The following is a 20,243-nucleotide window of genomic DNA, read 5'->3' as shown; positions in this document are numbered from 1 at the left end:
GACTTTTGTCATATACGTGACACATGTTTATAGTGACATATCCGTGCATACATGTATACATGCATGCATGTAAAATATCTTGCTCTACTCTGTAGCTTGTCTTTTCATCTTCATTATAGTGTCTTTTTGAATAGAAGTTTTTAATTTTGACAAAGTTCTGTTTACTGGTGTTTTTCTTTTCAGTTTATCAACAGTTTCACTAACTTAAAAAAAATTTATTTGGCTGTGCCATGTCTTACTTGCAGCATGTAGGATCTAGTTCTCTGGCCAGGGTTCAAACCTGAGCCCCCTGCATTGGGAGTGTGGAGTCTTAGCTACTGGGTCACGAGAAAAGTCCCTATATTTTCCCTAACTTTTTATGGTTAGTGCTTTTATGGTAGCTAAGGATTCTTAGCCTATTTCCAGTTCATGAAATAATCCTCCATTTTCTTCTAGAAGCTCTACTGTTTTGCTGTTTTCTGTCTTGGATAATTTTTGTGGGTGCCGTAGAGAGATCAATGTCTTTTGTCTCTATAGTGATATCTGGTTGACCTACTATCATTTGCTGATAGGTACATTCTTTCCTTACTAGATTGTAGTGATGCTTGTTTCAAAAGTCAGGTAACCATTATGTTGAACCTATAAATCAACTTAGATGCAACAGACATTTAAAGGAATGATTACATAAATAAATTAAATCCTAAAGTTAAAAGATGAGGAAATGTGAACCACTGCCAAAAAATAGCAACAATGAAATTGATGAAGAACTTTTTAAAGATAAATCTCTGTAGGCTATAAGAGGAAGGTGAACCAGAAAGTAGTATGAACTCCTGAGCTTAATGTTTTTATAGAGAAAATAGGGTAATATATGATATACATTTATCATCTCCCCATCTATTATCTATATGAAATATGGAGAAACTGTATGAAATATGAAGAAAAATGGAGAAATATGGAGAAAAATTGGAGAAGGAAATGGCAACCCACTCCAGTATTCTTGCCTGGAGAATCCCATGGATGGAGGAACCTGGTAGGCTACAGTCCACGGGGTCACAAAGAGTCAGACACGACTGAGCGACTTCACTTCACTTTATATGAAATATGTATTATTTTGTATATATACTATATGAGATAATAGGAAAATGAATTGCACTTCCTCAGAGTTTAATATGATCCACTTACCATAAACTGCAGCCTATTTGAAAATTTGACTCTTCTACATACTGGCAAAACAATGGTATGCTGTTAATAATGAGATGTTTAGTATTTTCATTAGAAAATTCTACTTTAAGTGCTATTCAACTTCCACTACATCCCTGTTGGTATATACATGGTTGAATTTTGGACTCAACATGATATAATGGTATTGTTTATCAGCATAATACATTGTGATCTTATTTTATTGTGTAATAATTGTGTAGCATGATTGAAATGGTGACAAGTCCTTATTTTCCCCCAGATTTCGTGATTCATTGGAAAGTGATACTATTGTAGTTCATGCCATTCAGAGTGATCACAAGATATCCTCCTATAGGCTCGTGAAGCCCTCTAAATACTCCAAAACCAAACGGACAAGTCAGTCGGAGAGAAGACCAAGCAAATTTGAGAGGTTTGAAAAAGAAGGAACTGGAAGAAAGGATAGCCAGAGAGATACAGGTAACCTAAATGACAAGAAGGCTTTTGAGTCCATATTTATCAAAATTTCAAAATTGAATTCTCTTTTTGTGAGCAGAACCTTTGATTCCCGGTCATGTGCCTAAGGGTGGATAAGAGCACCAAGTACTACTGATTTCTTGCTTCTCTTGTCCAACTGTTCTTAAATCTAGGATGTTCTTAAATCTAGGATGCTAGTTTTCCTAGGAACTGTTTGTTCCCAGACTCGTGGGCCCCACCCCAGAGTGTAGGGCTAGAACACAACTCACTCTCTTTTCCAAGGACATGTATTAAACAGAATGATGAGCTGAGAATACAGGTGTGAAAATAAATCTCTAATCCCTGCCTCCTGTGACTGCCCACAGGGTGACTGGGGTGAGAAGGAGCAAGACAGGAATTCTGGGAACAGATGTGGAGAGCCTAGTCAAGGGTAAAGGGCACTGCAGCCTGGCCAGATGTAGGCTAGAGCATATGATTCAGTACTGACATTATTACTGTTTCACTCTCTTCATTGAGAAACATTTAATGGCTTCTTTCTGCTTCTAGGATAACTTCTGAAACCCTTATCACATATTGAATCCTTCTGCAACATATCTCTATTTTATCCCCAATAAAATACTGCTTGACTGGCACAATTAGCTTATCATTCTGCTTGCTGCTTTCTAATTATGTCTGAAACATCCACATGCAGGTTCCTAATGAAGTGACCAATTCACTCCTCTCCTTTCTGAATTCTACCATTTTGGGGGGATCTAGATCAAATAATACTTTTAATTTTTATTGAAGTATAGTTGATTTACAGTGTTGTGTTAGTTTCAGGTATACAGCAAAGTGATTGTTTACACACACACACACACACACACACACACACACATTCATTAACCAGATTCTTTTCCTTTGTAGGTTATTACAAAGGTTACGGATAGTACCCTGTGCTATGCAGTGGGTCTTTGTTGGTTATCTATTTTATATATATGAAATATACTTTAATTATCAAATCTTTCTGTGACCACCCAGGACATGTTTAACTTATTTTTCCATAGTACCATATATTTGAAATATGAAATAAAATGGTAACCATCCATATTATATAACATTTTTCATGTATATCTAAAGTATATCTCTATGTAGCTTGGACAAAAATTGAATAATTCCTCTAGTAGGTACTTATAATTAATAAAACCAATAGTTTTATTTTAATTAATTATTACTGAAGTATAATTGACTTCAAAACTGTGTTAGTTCCAGGTTACAATATAGTGATTCTGTATTTCTATACATCATAAAATGATTACCGTGATAGGTCTAGCTATTATCTGTTACCATACAAAGTTATTACTACACTATTGACTGTTTCCTGTGGTGTCCATTTCTTCCCCCTGGCTCATTTATTTTGTAAGTGGAAGTTTGTACCTCTTAATCTCCCTCACTTATTTCATCCTCCGACCCCTTCCTCTCTGTCAACCAGCTATTTGTTTTCTGTATTATGAGTCTATTTCTGTTTTGTTATGTTTATTCATTTGTTTTGATTTTTTAGGTTCCACATATAAGAGAAATCATACAGTATTTGTTTTTCTCGTCTTATTTCAGTCAGCATAACACTCTTTAGGTCATCCACGTTGTCACAAATGGAAATATTTTATTCTTTTTTTATGACTGAGTAATATTCTGTTGTGTGTGTGTATACCTCATATTCTTTATCCATTCACCTATCAGTGAACACTTAGTTTGCTTCTATATCTTGGCTGTTGTAAATAATACTACAATGAGCATAGGGGTGCATATATCTTTTTGTGTTAGTGGCACTTTTTCCCTTGGAAAAATACCCAAAAGTGGAATCCTGGATCATCATATGGTAGTTCTATTTTTAATTCTTGAGGAATCTCCTGCACCAACTTACATTCCTACCAACAGTACACAAGTATTCCTTTTTCTCTATCTCCTCACCAACACTTGTTATTTGTCATCTTTTTGATAATAGCCATTCTGACGGGTGTAAGGTGATATCTCATTGTGTTTTTTATTTGCATTTCCCTGATGACTGGGCTTCCCTGGTGGCTTAGGCAGTAAAGAATCTGCCTGCAATGCAGGAGACCCGGGTTCAATACCTGGGTTGAGAAGATCCTCTGGAGGAGGAAATGGCAACCCACTCCAGTATTATTGCCTGGAAAATCCCATGGTCAGAGAAGCCTGACAGGCTTGTACAGTTCTACCTACAGTCCATGGGCTTGCAAAGAGTTGGACAAAACTGAATGACTAACACCCTCCCTGATGACTAGTAATGTTGAGCATCTTTTCACATGTCTGTGATAAAGCCATTAATTTTAAGTTCTAGATTTGTGTGTTTCTGACCAGTTTTAAATTGGCTGCAGACCACTACAGTTGGTAGATATCACCTCAAATTACACATCAAATAGGACTCACTTGCTTTTCTCTTCCCCATCATCATGTTACAGAACTCTTTCCCAGCTTCCCAATGTCTGCCAGTAGACTGTTATTCATGATCATGTTCTTTACTTGTTTAATATATGTCTTATGTCACCAGTTAAATAAATTTCTAAGAGGTAAAAATTGTGATTTAGATCTCTTTATTTTGGTGTTCTAAAGTACTTTTTTGGTGGGGTTTAATTCATAGTAATATATACCATAACTATGGATTCAATATATTCTTGGACTTTTAAAAATGTGGCAGATTGAAAATAATATTTGAGTTTTGTCTTGATATTCCAAAAATATTGAAAAAAATTGTTGGCTGTCTGTATAGGTGGAAGTATTAGTGTGCCAGAAGAATCAGTCATAGAGAAAGGGAAGAAATTTCGGCCTAAAACCCTAAGTGAAATAATGGTGGAAAATCAAATTGAGAAAACAAGGAAACTTATATTAAAAGCTGAAAGGGCCCAAATGAAGATTCAGCAACGAAAAAAAGAATGGGAGGAACTGTAAGTTTTTTTTTTAATCTGAAATTGCACCACAGACTCAGAATTATGCTTTTGCTTTATGATTGAATTTGATTCTATACCTAGAATAAAATAGAAAAGTTAGAGTTTATTTTTATGTTTATAGCTGTGTTTTTGGTTTTTCTGATAGGTACAAGAGTAAACCTGATGATGACTATGAAGATCCCAAAGATGTTCAGGCCATCAAAGAGGCCCAGTTATTTATGGGAGACTTTAATTTGAAGACAGCCTCAGACTACAAGATACCTGAACACATGAGAATAAATGCTGCCAAGAAGGAGGAGGAACTGGGATACCTAGACTCTATGGTACTTACCCATAGTTTTCATGACAATGAGACATTCCTTGTTTTTTTTTTTTAATTCTGCTAAGATCACCCATTTTGTTATCTGATCCGTAAAGATATATAATCATAAAAGTTTAGAATTGGAAAAGGCCTTCATCATTTTCCTAGAGTAATGCCCATTTTTACATATGAGGAAATTGAGCCCCAAAGATAAGAGATTTATCCATGATTATTAACATTGCAGAACCAGTGTTCAAATTAGTTCTTTGGTTCAATACCAGTTTCATGGGTGAAAGCCTTATATTTTATGGACTTTGAACCTCTGAAATTCAAACACATCCTTGGATATTGTTTTTGGCTGCTGTGGACTACCAGAAACTTAGGGAAAGAGGCTACTGTGTTTAGCCTTTGTTTGAAGGACTTCTAGACTTTTGTAGATGTAGACTTTTTTAGACTCAATACTAAACAACTAATATATTCCATTTTGATTCTTTCTGCATTCTTTCAAACTGCTTCTGGTCATCCTGATCTCTCATACCTATTTTCGTACTGAAGTTTCCTCTCCCCATCATAGTAATTACTTACTTTGAATTGACAAGTGACTTTTCACATTCAGAGGCTCAAAAGGCATCTGAGCTAATATTTTGAGGAGACTTTTGTATATGGTCACTTAATATGACTCTGCACATTGCCCATTTCAAGGCATCACATTGCAAAGAGTGCCAAGTCATACCACAGGTATAGTACATTTGAATATTTTATAATTTTCTGAAAAATGGAAGTAAAGTATCTTGAGGAAGGAATGTCTTTCAGTTTCACCGAAGATGTTGTACTTGCCAGCATCAAAGATTCCAGTATGGCAATTCATAGCCACAGGTAAATCTTCATAGATTTTTCTGATCAAATGGACATTTTGAATGTTTTATTAGTTACTGGATTGTTTTTCTAGCTGTTTTTCTAAGGAAATTTCTGTTTCAACTACCATGTGTCATCCTTTCTCATAGAGAAATGTTTTTTCAATCACAATTTGCCAGTCAGCCAACCTGAAATTTCATGGTCCAGCTAGAGGTGATGGACAGGTGTGATGTCTTGAGCTGAACTACACTATATTGAAATCTATTTTATTAAAGTAATAGCATTAAATAATGCAGAACACACTAGTCAGAAGGTCAGAGTTCTGTTCCACTTAATCTCTGCCACTTAATAGTTATATAAACTTGGCTAGTCATGTAAAGCTCCCAAAGCCTCAGTTTTACTGTCTATTAAAAACAAATAGTATTTCTACCAATTAACAACAATAAGACAAGACATGTCTAGTCTTCTTTAGAGAGTTAATAAGCAGTCATTCTTTTTTAAAAAAATTTATTTTTTATTGAAGGATGATTGCTTTATGAGCAGTCATTCTTATCATAGTTAAATTCAAAGTCATTGAAAAGTATCAAGCATTTTATTTATTAAAAAAATTAAAAAAAAATTTTTTTTTGTGGCACTGGACATATGCCATGTCATGTCATTCCATGCCATAGACATGGCATTTTGGATCTTAATTCTCCAACCAGGAATCTAACCCACACCCCCTGCCTTGGAAGCATAGAGTCTTAACCACTGGACCACCAAGGAAGTCCCTCCTCAACCATGTTAGAAATAGTATATTATACATTTCCCTCCCTGTGGCTAGTATTTAGTGTGTGAGATACTTGGAAAACTTGAAAAGAAGCTTGGTATGTAAATAGGGCTCCTCAAAGACATAGGCCTTATAGGCATCAGGCTGGTTTGGGTTTGTTCTTCTCGGCTTAATTTTCAATCCTCCAGGTACTTCAGATGTGGCCCCAACTCACCCAAGGGCTGGATTTTGACTTTAAATCTTAATGCTTTAAAGGTTTATTCTTAACTATGTAAAACGTGTCCTCTATTTTGTTGCAGTAGCTTGTAAACACACTGTAAGTTTTATAAGACTACTCAAAGAAGTGCCTTTTGATCTTTAATATTCATTAATCTGTATATTTATGCAAAGTTACTCTTAATAGCTTTTGGGCCATCTAATTGCCTAACTGCACACAGGAGTAGGGTTGCATGTGATTATAGGCTCTGGTAAACACATTTAAGAAAGAGACTGGGGAGAGGACTAGCAGTGAGGAAGCACCTGTGGCACCAGGGAGTAGAAGCAGGGGTGTAGCTTGGCTTAGATAAATGAAGAAGGAATCAAGGAAGAATCCAGGAATCTCTTGGTGTGATGTCATACTGAAATTCAGAATCATGACCTTGCCTGCACAAGGAGTTACAGATATTACGTGGCCAAAATACAGAATTAAAACAGGTTAAACTGTAGTTTGATACTAGTTGGATACCCCTGAGTCTAAGCCCATGGGATTTGAGTTTCCATCAGAGAAGGATGGTTACTTGTGTGTTCCTAACCAAAGGATGACCTTCCCCCTCCTGGTATCTGGCTGAGTGCAGGGCTCACGAAGGACTTCTGTGAGTAGTGGGAGAAGGACAGGGGAACTCAGCCTAATAAGCCAGTTGAGGGACACCAGAGGTCATATCTGGACTGTCTCCCCCTTATGGAGAGATGAAATAGGGAAAAGCCTAACCATCAGAGAAAATAACTTGGTAGTGAACAGGAATGATCAGAAAGATTTTTTTTCTTGAATTCTGCTAGGCATACCAGTCAAGGGACAAAATTGAGTCATATTTCAGACTGCCCTTTGTGGTTGGGTTGTCATTTCACTTCCCTCCTATTCCTTTTCTCAGGCCTACTCAAAGAAAATGCACATGAACAAGAGCATCATCTCTCTTCGAGACCTTAAGGTGGCTGTCATCGAGGAAATACAGTGTCTGGTGCAAGAACTGAAGAACATTCAGTCGACTCTTCCCATATCCAAGCACCTGCCCATTCCCCAGGTCCCTCAGATATACCCGGAAGAAGTTCCAGAAAAGAGATTTCAGTATGATGATGAAACACTCCTAGCTTTTAAGCAACAGCTGGTGAAAAGTCAGGATGAAAAGGCCCACCAGGTGGAACAGACAGCATTTGCAGGCTCAGCTGGAGGCTTCCTCAGACTCTCTTCTGGAAAGGAGGGAGATTTAACAACACGTGATTCATTGTCTAGAGCATCAAAAGCATCAGCATTCAGTCTGGACCTTCCAAAGTTCACAGAATTTGAAAGAGCAGATCCAACTGACGTGGAGCTGGAGATTATGAAGAGGGAGGAGATCAAACACGTGTACATGCAACAGTATTTGATCAACCGGGTAAGAAATGTGACGGCTTATTTAAAGCTGAAAGACAGAAGAGCTAGATCTAGATTCTTACTTATTTTTAACTTCTCTACATTAACCTCCCCCTAAACTCTGACCAGTCCACAGCTCACTGATAGCTTGGCTTCCCTCCCCATCCCTGGACTTCTGAAAATCATTCTGCTCTGCACAGAACTTTGGAGCTTATCAATTTTTTTCTTTTTGAAAAGCTATGAATCAAGGGCAAATCCATGTTAATTGGTATCTAACTAAAGTCATGCTAAAGAAGTGATGGAGCAGCTTTCAGATGATGGATGGAACATGATTTAAAACCTTCCAGTGAAAGTGAGGCACCATCTGCTCTTCACCCCTGCTCTTTCTCTAATGTATGATTTGCCCTGTTAGTGCAAGTGTTCAGGGTTAACAGCTAGCCTCAGAATCATGGAATAGCAAATATTTTTATTTCTAGGAAAATCAGGACCAGGTTGGAGCCAGTTGTGTGCAGGAGGTGCTCTGAATAGCGGAGGAAAAAGTCCTTTCTTGGATGGAAAGCTCCCTCCTGCCAGTCGTACAGAGTCCCCTTGCTCAGTGTGTCTTTCTGGCCACACTCTGAAGGCACCCCCTGTTACCCTGCCCCCAACCTTATTCATCACCATTATGTCTACTTCTTCCAGTCCTGTTTTCTCAGTCTTCCTGTTTCTCCCCACTCACTTCCCTCCTTCTGAGTTTCATCTGTGCTTTTTTCTTTGCTATTTCCTTCTGCCTGCAATGACTTCCTTTCAAAGTTGCCATTATTTAAAACTCAGCTCACTTCCAGACTCTCTCCATAATCTTCTGCCCTCACTACATACTCTTGTTTCTTCTAAACTCCATTTGCACTTAAATCAGCACCTCATGCTTTATACTAATTTTTCCTGCTGTTTTGTATTGTTAGTTTTGTAACCACTACGTTGTTGTCTATATTTCTATTTTCTTTTTGTTATATTCACTAGTTTGCTTTATTTTTTTATATTCCACATATTACTGCTAACATATAATATTTATCTTTCTCTGACTGACTTATTTCACTAATCATAATATTCCCCAGGTCCATCCATGTCATTGCAAATGGCAAAATTTCATTCTTTTATATGGCTGAGTAGTATTCCATTTCACATATGTATGTATCACATTTTCTTTTTCTATTCATCTGTTTATGGACACTTTGGGTTGCCTCCTAAGTGTTGCTGCCTTAGGTTGCATTTTGAGAGACCTCTCTCTCCACATTCTCAACAATATTTGTTATTTGTGTATGTGTGTGTGTGTGTTTGATGATAGCCATTCTATGAGGTGTGAGGTGATTATCTCACTGTGGTTTTGATTTGCATTTTCCTAATGATTAGCAATATTGAGCATTTTTTCATGTGCCTATTGGCCACCTGCATTTCTTCTTTGGAAAAATGTCTATTCAGGTCTTCTGCCTATTTTTAAATCATTTTTTTGATGTTGAGTTGTATGAGTTGTTTATACAAGTTGGATATTAACCCCTTATCAGTCATATCATTTGCCAATATTTTCTCCCATGCAGTAGGTTGTATTTTCATCTTTTTTTTTTTTTTGGTGATTTCCTTTGATATCTGAAAGCTTTTAAGCTTAATTATATTTGTCTATTTTTGTTTTTGTTTGCTTTAACAGACAGAGCCAAAAAAAAATTGCTATGATTTATGTCAAAGAGTATTCTACTTATGTTTTCCTCCAAGAATTTTATGGTTTCCAGCCTTATGTTTAGGTCTTTAATCCATTTTGAGTTTATTTTTGTGTATGGTGTTATAGAATGTTCTAATTTTACTCTTTTATATATAACTGTCCCATTTTCCCAGCATCATTTATTGAAGGGACTATCTTTTCTTCATTGTATGTTCTTATCTCCTTCATCACTGATTAATTGACCATATGTGCCTGAGTTTATTTCTGGGCTCTCTGTTTCCTTTCATTGATTGATGTGTCTGTTTTTGTGCCAGTGTAATACTGTTTGATCATTACAACTTTGTAGTATGATCTTGAAGTCAGGGAGTATAATTCCTCCAGCTCTGTTTTTCTTTCTCAAGATTGTTTTGGGGTCTTTTGTTTTTCCATACAAATTAAAAAAAAATTGTTCTGTTTCCGTGAAAAATGCCATTAGTATTTTGATGGGGATTGCATTGAATCCATAGGTTGCTTTGGATAGTATAGTAATTTTAACAATACTGATTCTTTCCATCCATAGTATATATCTATCCATAGCATAGTATATTTTTCCATCTGTTCCCGTGGTCTTCAGTTTCTTCCATCAGTTTCTTAGAATTTTCTGAGTATAGGTCTTTTACCTCCTTAGGTAGATTTATTTCTAGGTATTTTGTTCGTTTTGAGGTGATGGTAAATGAGATTGCTTCCTTAATTTCTCTTTCTAATAATTAATTTTTAGTATATAGAAATGCAAAAGATTTCTATATATTAACTTTGTATCCTGCAACTTTACTAAATTCATTGATGAGCTCCAGGAGTTGTCTGGTGGTGTCTTTAGCATTTTCTATGTATATGTCATCTGCAAACAGAAATAGTTTTGCTTCTTTTTCAATTTGGATTCCTTTCATTTCTTGTATGATTGCTGTGACTAGGATTTCCAATATTATGTGGATTAAAAGAGGCAATATTGGGCATCCTTGTCTTGTTCCTGATCTTAGAGGAAATGCTTTCAGTTTTTCACCTTTGAGTATGATATTAGCTATGGATTTGTCATATTATGACTTTTATTATGTTGAACTATGTTCTCTCTCTGCCCCCTTTCTAAAAAGTTTTTATCATAAATAGATGTTAAATTTTGTCAAAAGTTTTTCTGCAGTGAGATAATCATGTGGCTTTTATTTTTCAATTTGTTAATGTGGTGCAACATACTGATTTGTGTCTATTGAATTATCCTTGCATCCTTGGAATAAATCTCATTGATCATAATGTATGATTATTTAAGGTACTGTTGGGATCAGTTTGCTAATATTTTGTTAAGGACTTTTGCATCTATGTTCATCAGTGATATTGGGCTGTAATGCTCTTTTTTGCATGATATATTTGTCTGCTTTTAGTATCAGGATAATACTGGCCTTATAGAATGAGTTTGGAAGTGTTCCTTCCTTTGCAATTTTTTGGGGTAGTTTTAGGATGGCCGTTAACTCTTCTCTAAATGTTCGGTAGAATTCACCTGTGAAACTATCCAGTCTGATTCAACTTCATTACTGTTCTGTTCATTGGTCTGTTCATTTCTGTGGTGTCAGTTGTACTCCTTTTCAATTTCTGATTTTATTGACTTAGGCCACCTCCCGTTTTTTCTTGTTGAGTTTGAATTAAGGTTTATCAATTTTATCTTTTCAAAGACCAGCCTTTTTATCAATCAGTTTTATTGATTTTTTTTTCTTTAGTCTCCATTTCATTAGATCATACAGTTCTTGAGGGAAGGGCCACATATACTTCTGATTCCCCTGAAGTATCTAGGACAATTTCAGACATATAGTAGATTTTCTGTAAAAAGTTTTGATTGATTTAATTTTAACTAGTTATTAATTTAACAAATATTTATTGGCCATTCTATGTGCAGAAACAGTGTAAGCTAGGTAATAGGGATGCAACATTTCTCAAGCCAGACATGTACTGTATCTTCATAAAGCTTACAGATATGAAGTGTGGTGAGAATAAAACAAGCATAACCCTTACAACTTGGACACCTATGTGGTATAGTTGCAGAATGGTGTTGCACTAAAGACAATATAGTCCTGTCTCCAAAGAAGCTTAAAAATAATTCAGATTTATTAAGCAAGCATTAAAAGGGGAACCCACTTAGTCTACAGTCAAACATTAAAAGTTTAATTTTTCTTTTCCTTAATTTGTTTTTGTTTCTGTTTTTCAGCTCTCTGAAATTCTCTAGCAGTTTCACTGCCCCGGACCCACAGATGTCTTCCTCTTTCTCAGCCTTAGGTTGAACCCTCACTCATTATAGGCATTAGATAGTCAAGGCTTTGCATCATGTACAGCCTAATGAAAAACATGGAATGTTGTGTATTCTTCCTGTTGTACTAGTTTCTTTAAGAGAATTTGCCCTTGGGGCTGTCTTTTGCTTTCTTCATCTCCTTTGGGATGGGACAAGGGAGAAGCTATGTCAAAATCAAAGTAAAACAGGATTTAAGATCATTTGAAATGGCAGTGGAATAAAGTCTAGACTAGGACCTGAGTTACTTGAGTTCTTATCTATAACAAATTAGTTTTGGTCTCAAGGAAATCATTTTTAGTCTCAATTTCTTTGTCTATAAATAAACTAAGTAAAGAAGATTGAATAAATTTCTTATAGTTCCACAATTACATTTATCTATTTAAAAATTTGCTGTTCCATAGGTTTGAAATTTTTCAAAATAAGGTGAGGAAAGTAAAAATTTTTTAGTGCTTACTGTGTGAAGGACAGTGTAGAGATACTGTGGGGATGGAATGGAGACAAATATAAACAATATCCATGAAGAGCTCATAGTCTCCAATTTAAACAAAGATTTAATCAATATTTATTATAAAACTGATTTAAAGTAGGAATGACATTCTTGATCAATGGGTTAATCAATTATGAAGAAATAGCTGAAAGGACTGCACCTTCCTCAAGAATTCCTACCACTTAATAAATTTAATTTATATTCTGAACTGATTTACATGACTACATACATACACATGTGCCTACTCACCCACCTTTATAATTTTCCATCCAAAATAAGGGCATGATAAACAAAATGCTTTTACCCAAACAAATCAGTATTGTTGGATAGTTTTAAAGATGCACTTATGTGTTTTAAGCTTCTAACATACCCTCAAATCTTTTTCCACCTCAGATCAAAGAACTGATTGTCACTTTTGATGCAGAACTCCGTCTCCTGAGACATCAGAAACTGAAGTTAGATATTCAGATGAAATTATCCGACCTGCACCATGTCACATTATTTCAAGAAATGCTTCTCCTGAAGAACTTTGAAAAACAGGAGAACATACTCCAAGAGCGTGTTAATTCATTAGACAAAGAGGAACAGGACATGCAAGTATGAATGGTCAAAAGATTGCTAACTGGCTACAGCCTTAGTTATGGAAGGGACTCAATTCTTCTTTTCTCCTTCTTAATTTCCCCCCTTGTTCTAGTCTACATCTCTTTCTTGTCTTCTCTTCATCCTCCTTTTTCCTGTTATTCCTGTTTGCTCTCTATTTTTGGTAACCTTGCTCAGGGAACAGTGAATCATAATTTTTAATGAATTTGATCTGATATCTTATAAAGTAGGAAAATTAAATTTTCAAAAGTGACCCTTATGTTTTGTTTACATTTGTATTTAAAATTATTTTTGTTGTTAGTATCTATCATGTGAAGTTGAGTTTTGATTATATATTATCATTATGAATGAACATACTTGGAAAAGGAGTTGGTAAATTTCTTAAATATGATAGCTACTTTCAGAGTAATACATAATTGACTAGCACAGGAAATTGTCTTTATTATATATATTAATATGTAAATTTAAGGAGATTAATTATAACACCTATCTTTGTCATAAACGAAGAAGGAGTCTATTAGATAATGTATACACAATAGTGATGTCAGTTTGTAGATGTATCAGCTTCACTAAGAACAAATTTGTCTTTTTGTTTTAAGTATCTTGTGTTGATATGAAAGAGAGTCTTTTTTGAGAGCACATACAGCAAAATATTAGCTGACATTCACATATAAGTAAAAATTTTAAATTAATTTAGTTTTTTGAGGAAGTGAAACATCAAAAAATCTATCTTATCTGATTCTGACCTTAATTGATTTTTACAAAAGAATTATAAGTTTTAAACAAATGAATAGACTCTGCAAACATCAGAAATGTAAACTTAAAGATTTTAAAATGTTTGTAGGCTGTAACCTTACACTGTAATGTACATTATTCTCTGAACCCAGTTTATCAGGAAGTATTTTATTTATCATTTGTTGATATTCTTTTTCATTTAGTGGAAAATAAATGAAACTCTTAAAGAGATGGAAGAGAAAAAGAATGAAGTAGCCAAGCTACAGGACCAAGAAAAAGCCCTCTATGCTGGTTTCCAAACAGTGCTTGGAGAAAACAATAAATTTGCTAATTTCCTTATGAAGGTACTAAAGAAGAGGATTAAGCGGGTGAAGAAAAAAGAGGTCGAAGGAGATGTCGGTTTGTATTTCTTTCTTATATATGATTCTATTTTTTTCTCATTAGCATGAAATAGAGAAATAACTAAGGGACATATTACACACATTTTTTTTTTTCACTACAACATAGACAATGTAGAGGCACTGTGGGGTTACAGAGGAGAGGATATAAACTTTTAGGTCTCTAACTATCAAAAGTGTGTGTGCATATGGTATGAGATAGCATAGGGTAGTTTCATTAAACAAGCACTTCTTTTCATGTTTACTTGACACCTGTGTATCTTTCGTAAAATTTCTCATCATGTCTTTTGCCCACATTTGAATACAGTGCTTGCTTTTGTACTGTTGAGTTTTGAGAACTCTACATATTGTATGCACTAGTCTTTTGTCAAATAATGTGGTTTGCAAATATTTTCTCCTAGTCTGTAGCTTGGTTTTTCATTCTCTGAATAGGATCATTTGCAGGGCAATAGTTTTGAATTTTGTCAGTGTTCAATTTGTTATTTTTTCCTCTCTTGGATTTTGTTTTGTTGTCAAGTCTAAGAATTCTTTGCCTAGCCCTGGGTCCCAAAGATTTTCTTTTACTTTTTTCTAAAGATTTTATAGTTTTACATTGAAATCCGTGATCCATTTGGAGTTAAGTTTTCTATAAGGTAGGAGACTTAAGTCAAGGTTTTTGTTTTCTCCTAGGAATGTCCAATTTTTCTAGTACCATTTGTTGAAATGGTCTATACCATTTGTCTATCTTCCGTTGGACTGCCCTTATCTTTGTCAAAAATCATTTGAGCCTATTTGTGTGGACCTATTTCTGTTTTTCTTTTTTTCTTTTTAATTCTGTTCTGTTGATCTATGTGTCTATCTCTTCATCAGTCCTATGGTCTTGAGTATGGTAGGTATTGAGTTCTAAAATCAGGTAGACTAATTCCTCCCACTATTATTCTTTTTAGAAATTGCATTAGCTATTCTGGTTCCTTTATATTTCCATGTTTAAATTTTTTTTTTATATCTACAAAAGATATCATTGGAATTCTGACAGCAATTGTGTTAAACCTCTATCAGTTTGGGGAGAATTAGTGTCTTTCCTATATTGAATCTTCCAATGCATGAACATGGTATGTATTTATTTTAAGCTTTGATTTGTCATCAACACTGTGTAGTTTTCAACACACAATTCATGTTCATGTTTTACCCCCAAAGTACTTTTTTTTTTTGAGTAATTTGTTTTTAATCTTGGTGTCCACATATCCATACTAATATATAGAAATATGGTTGCTTTGGGGATATTTATCTTGTAACCTGACTTATTCTAGGAGTTTTTGATTGATTCCTTGGGAATTTCTAGCTCTAAAGGGCAATTTTATTTTTATTCTGTATGTCAATTACCATTTCTTGCTTTATTGCCCTGGTTAGAATATTCAGTACTATCTTGAAATAGAGTGCTAAGAACAGACATACTTGCCTTAGTCCAATCTTAGGGGGAAAGCATTCAATCTTTCACTATTTATGCTGCCTATACCATTAAAAAACACCTGTAGGTGTTCCTTGGATACTTTTTACCAAGTTCAGGAAATTCTCTTCTGTTTTGTTTTTCATGAATGAGTTTGAATTTTATCAGATGCTTTACTGCATTGATGATGTGACTTTTTTTTTTTAAGCCTGTTAAGATGGTGGATTGTATTGGCCGATTACTAATTACAAAACGAGGCTAGCATTCTGAAATGTTGGCTTCCTGGGTAGCTCAAATGGCAAAGAATCTGCCTGCAATGCAGGAGACCTGGGTTCTATCCCTGGGTTGGGAAGATCCCCTGGAAAAGGGCATGGTAACCCACTCAGTATTCTTGCCCTGGAGAATTCTGTGGACAGAGGAACCTGACAGGCTACAGTCCATGGAGTCACAAAGAGTCAGACACGTCTGAGTGACTAACACTTTCACTTTCTGGTATAATGTAAAATTCTTTTTATGTATGGTTGAATTCTATTTGCTAATATTAAGAAATTTTATGGGAGGAGAACAAGATGGCAGAGGAGTAGGTGGACATGGAGTACATCTCTCTCCATGGATACATCAGGAATACACCTTCAGACACAGAAGTGCATGCAGAACACCAGCTGAGAGCAGACAGGAGTACCTGACCAGAGGATATACAGAATATATAGAACCACACAAAACTCGGTAGGACAACGGAAGGGGAAAACAGGAGTGTTAGTAGGACTGGACCTGCCCTCAGCAGGTGGGGGAACTGAAGCTGGGGTCCAATCCCCACATTGGGGCAATTGTCTGATTCAGAGGAGAAACATTTAAGGCTGAGAGTGAAACAGCTGATCTGTGGCAGCCTAAATGGAATGAGACTCAGACAGACCTTGCCACAGCCATACATACCCTGGACAAGAATGCTGGTCCCCTGGAAGGCACAGGGGCTGGGAGCTGGAGTTTGGGGAGTGTGGAGTGATCCCAGGATGAGGGCTGCTGTTGACTGTGGAGAGATGGATCCAGGGGAGGTGAGGGAGGAGATTGTGATGAGAAATGCCTGTGGAGGAAAGCCGGGCAGCCATCTAAGCAAGGCGATACTGCTTAGTCATGTGTAGGTGGTGGAGCCATCACTATAGCCTCTTTCTCCCCACAGGCCAACATCAGCAGTTGAACAATAGAGAGGCTGGCCCATCAAATGCCTGAGGCACTGAACTACAGAGTAGGACCCCACCTAGGGTGCCCCTTTAAGTGCCTGATGTGCCAAACTACAGAGTAGGACCCCAGCCAGGGGGGCCCCTCTATGTGCCTGATGCTCCAAACAACAGAGAAGGACCCCAGGCAAGGGAGCCCTCTAAGCGCCTGAATGAGCAGAGCTAAGGAGAAAGACTGGCCCAAGAGGCCTTCTGATCACTAGCTACAAGAGGCTCAAAAAAAGGCTCTGATAGGAACATAACTCCTGTGGCGGAGGCAGTCCATGTCCCTGCACACTTGGTGCTGCCAGGGTCCTCACAAGCCAAGCAGCTGCACCACCTTCACGCTCAACTCTCACTGGGGCAGAGCTGCCACAGGTTAAAAAAAAGTCCTGCGTCTATGCGTACAAAGTTGCTTCGGTAGTGTCTGACTCTTTGCAACCCTGTAGACTGTGGCCTGCCAGGCTTCTCTGTCAGGGAGTGGGGTTCTCCAGGCAAGAATACTGGAGTGTATTGACCAATACTGGTTGCCATACCCTACTAGAGCACTATAGTTCCTGCTACTCTGGCCGTCAACTCCCTTGAGTACCTGGTGCTGCCAGAACCCCTGCAACCCAAGCAGCTGCACCACCTCCACACCTGGTCCTCATGGAGGCAAACCTAAGTCCTCTAGGTCAGCCTCAGGAGCAAACCCCAGTGGATGAGCCACATGCAGAAGTGGAGATAAAACCACAGTTGAAACCAAGGGGCAGTGTGGCTAAGGAAGAAGGCCCAAAATCTATTTTTCCACCAGCTGTATAAGCTGCAGGTTAAATCCACATGATAAACTAGGCAGACTGTGTGTTGATGGACTATATAAAAGGTCATTGAGAGCTCCCACAAAAGAAAATGCACAAGTTCTGATAGCTGTGGACATTGGAGGCAAGAACACACAGGAATAGGGCCAGATTAGAATCTGAGCTGCCCCCACAGCAGGTCCAGAGAGCAGCACAGTGTTGGAGGGCATCCTAGGGAGGTGAAGTGGACTGTGACTCCCAGCTGGGAAAGGACTCTAGTAGCAGTGATTCAAGAAAAAATTTATTATTCTTATGTTTTGACTTGCTCTGTAGATTCTTTTGGATATTTTTTTTTTGCTTTATTTTCTCCCCCCGTTGTAGTTGTTGATTTTATTGGCACTATGAACTCTAATTAAACTTTTGAGCTTGTTTTTTTCCTCAGTCACATTTTTTTATTGCTGTTATAAACCTCTGCCTCTACATTGGGCTTTTGAAGTTATGTGGAGTTTTCATTTTTTTCTCTTTTTTTAATTTTAATTTTTTAAGCCTATTATAGTTTTTTCTACATTTATTTCTTTGTTTGCCTTTCCTATTGTTCTTTTCTCGTTGCAGTTAATCTTTAATGTATATAAATCTTCTTCATCTACCTCTATTTAACTTTGCATATCTATTCTTTCTTTTCTTTTCTTTCTTTCCTTTCCTCTCAACATTTGTCAGTTTTATTTTCATTGCTTTATTCCCCAATTGGCAGCTGGCTTTAGTTTTGTTTTCCAGTTTTTGCTTTAGTTAGTTTTATCCTGGTAGATATAATTTTTGGTTTCCTTTGTTCGCCAGGTCAATCTATTGTACTTTATTTTTGTTGGACTGTTCTGATTTTGCTTATGGGTGTATATGTATGTGTGTATATTCATTCACACTTTTTATTGTTGCTATAAACCTCTGCCTCTACATCGGGCTTTTGCAGTACTGTGGAGTTTTCCATTTTTTTTCCATTGTCTGTCTTCTTCCATTTTCTTTCTTTTCTCTTTTTTATAATTTAATTTTTAATTTTTTAAAAAACCTATTATATTTTTTCTACATTTATTCCTTTGTTTGTCTTTCCTATTGTTCTTTCCCCCTTGCAGTTTAATCTTTAATGTATACAAATCTTTGTCTACCTCTATTTAACTTTGCATATCTATTCTTTTTTTGTTTCTTTCTTTCCTTTCCTCTCAACATATTTGTTAGTTTTGTTTTCAATGCTTTATTCCCCACTTGACACCTTGCTTTAGTTTTGTTTTCCAGTTTGTGCTTTAGTTAGCTTTGTTCTTAACTGGTAAATATAAATTTTGATTTACTTTGTTTGCCGGACTAATCCACTGCACTTTATTTTTGTTGGACTGTTTTCACTTTGCTCATGGGTATATATGTATATGTGTATATTCCATTATTTTAATTATTATTTGTCTGATTTTGTAATTGCCATTTGTCTGGGGTTCATCTTTGGTTTCTCATTTTTGTATATTTGTTTTAATCTCACTTAATGCCATAACAAACCACTTGTGGAAACTTTGTTCCTGGCCAAAGATCAAGCCCTGAGCCTTTGGAGTGGGAGCACTGACTCCAAACACCTAGACCTCCAGAGAACTAACCCTAAGGAGTCACAAAGGAAACCACCTGAATACAAGACCTGCCATCACCCAATCACCAGTAGCACCCTGTGTAGGACACCTCATCTAAACAACAGCAACAACAACAAAACACAAACCAAATAATCAGCAGACAGGATTACCACCTCACTCAGCCTTGACCATCAGAAGAAAAACAAACAACCAAACAAAAACTGAGCACAAACTCACCCTATATGAAGCTCACGCAAACCACTGGATCAACCTTAGAGGGCAGAAACCAAAAGGAAGAAAGAATTCAACCTTGAAACCTGGCAAAAGGAGACCTCAAACACAGTAAGTTAAAAAAAATAACAAAAAGTCATATAAATACTACACATATGAAGGAAAAAGATAGAAACACTGAAGTCCAAATAAATGAAGAGGAAATAGGCCAATACCTGAAAAAGAATTCAGAATAATGATAGTAAAGATGATCAAAACCTTGAAAACAAAATGGAGCAAATGCAAGAATCAAGTAACAAAGACCTAAAAGAATGAAAGAATAAATATACAGAGACAAAGGACACAATTACTGAAATTAAAAATACTCTAGAAGGAATCAATAGCAGAATATCTGAAGCAAAAGAACGAATCAGTGAGCTGGAAGATAAAATGGTGGAAATAACTTCTGAAGAGCAGAATAAAGTAAAAAGAATGAACTGAGGATAGTCTCAGAGACCTCTGGGACAGTATCAAATGCACCAACATTTTGAAGTATAGGGGTCCCAGAAGAAGAAGAAAAAAAGAAAGGAAATGAAATTTTTGAAAAGACTATAATTGAAAATTTCCCCAGCATGGAAAAGGAAATAGTCAATCAAGTCCAAGAGGCACAAAGAGTCCCATATAGGA

The 20,243-nt window shown here is 36.4% G+C and overlaps 1 protein-coding gene across 7 annotated transcripts in view; it reads left to right on the top strand.

Annotated features, from left to right (window-relative positions):
* The window catches only part of LOC110128743 (cilia- and flagella-associated protein 44), a 148,611-nt gene that overhangs the window by 89,625 nt on the left and 38,743 nt on the right, over positions 1 to 20,243 (top strand). For all 7 annotated transcript variants that reach the window (XR_011487194.1, XM_070465929.1, XM_070465927.1 and 4 more), the window contains 6 exons: positions 1,439 to 1,635; positions 4,397 to 4,571; positions 4,720 to 4,897; positions 7,627 to 8,127; positions 12,990 to 13,193; positions 14,135 to 14,330. Coding sequence is in view for 6 of the 7 variants with exons in the window: in XM_070465929.1 (XP_070322030.1) it covers positions 1,439 to 1,635; positions 4,397 to 4,571; positions 4,720 to 4,897; positions 7,627 to 8,127; positions 12,990 to 13,193; positions 14,135 to 14,330 (1,451 nt within the window). In the remaining variant the exon portion in view is untranslated. The remainder of the gene's footprint in view (positions 1 to 1,438; positions 1,636 to 4,396; positions 4,572 to 4,719; positions 4,898 to 7,626; positions 8,128 to 12,989; positions 13,194 to 14,134; positions 14,331 to 20,243) is intronic.

The sequence above is a fragment of the Odocoileus virginianus genome, chromosome 4, assembly GCF_023699985.2.
Source record: "Odocoileus virginianus isolate 20LAN1187 ecotype Illinois chromosome 4, Ovbor_1.2, whole genome shotgun sequence".
Lineage (NCBI taxonomy): Eukaryota > Metazoa > Chordata > Mammalia > Artiodactyla > Cervidae > Odocoileus > Odocoileus virginianus.
The sequence above is the reverse complement of the archived record's forward strand: the minus strand, read 5'-3'. Positions and strand labels throughout refer to the sequence as shown.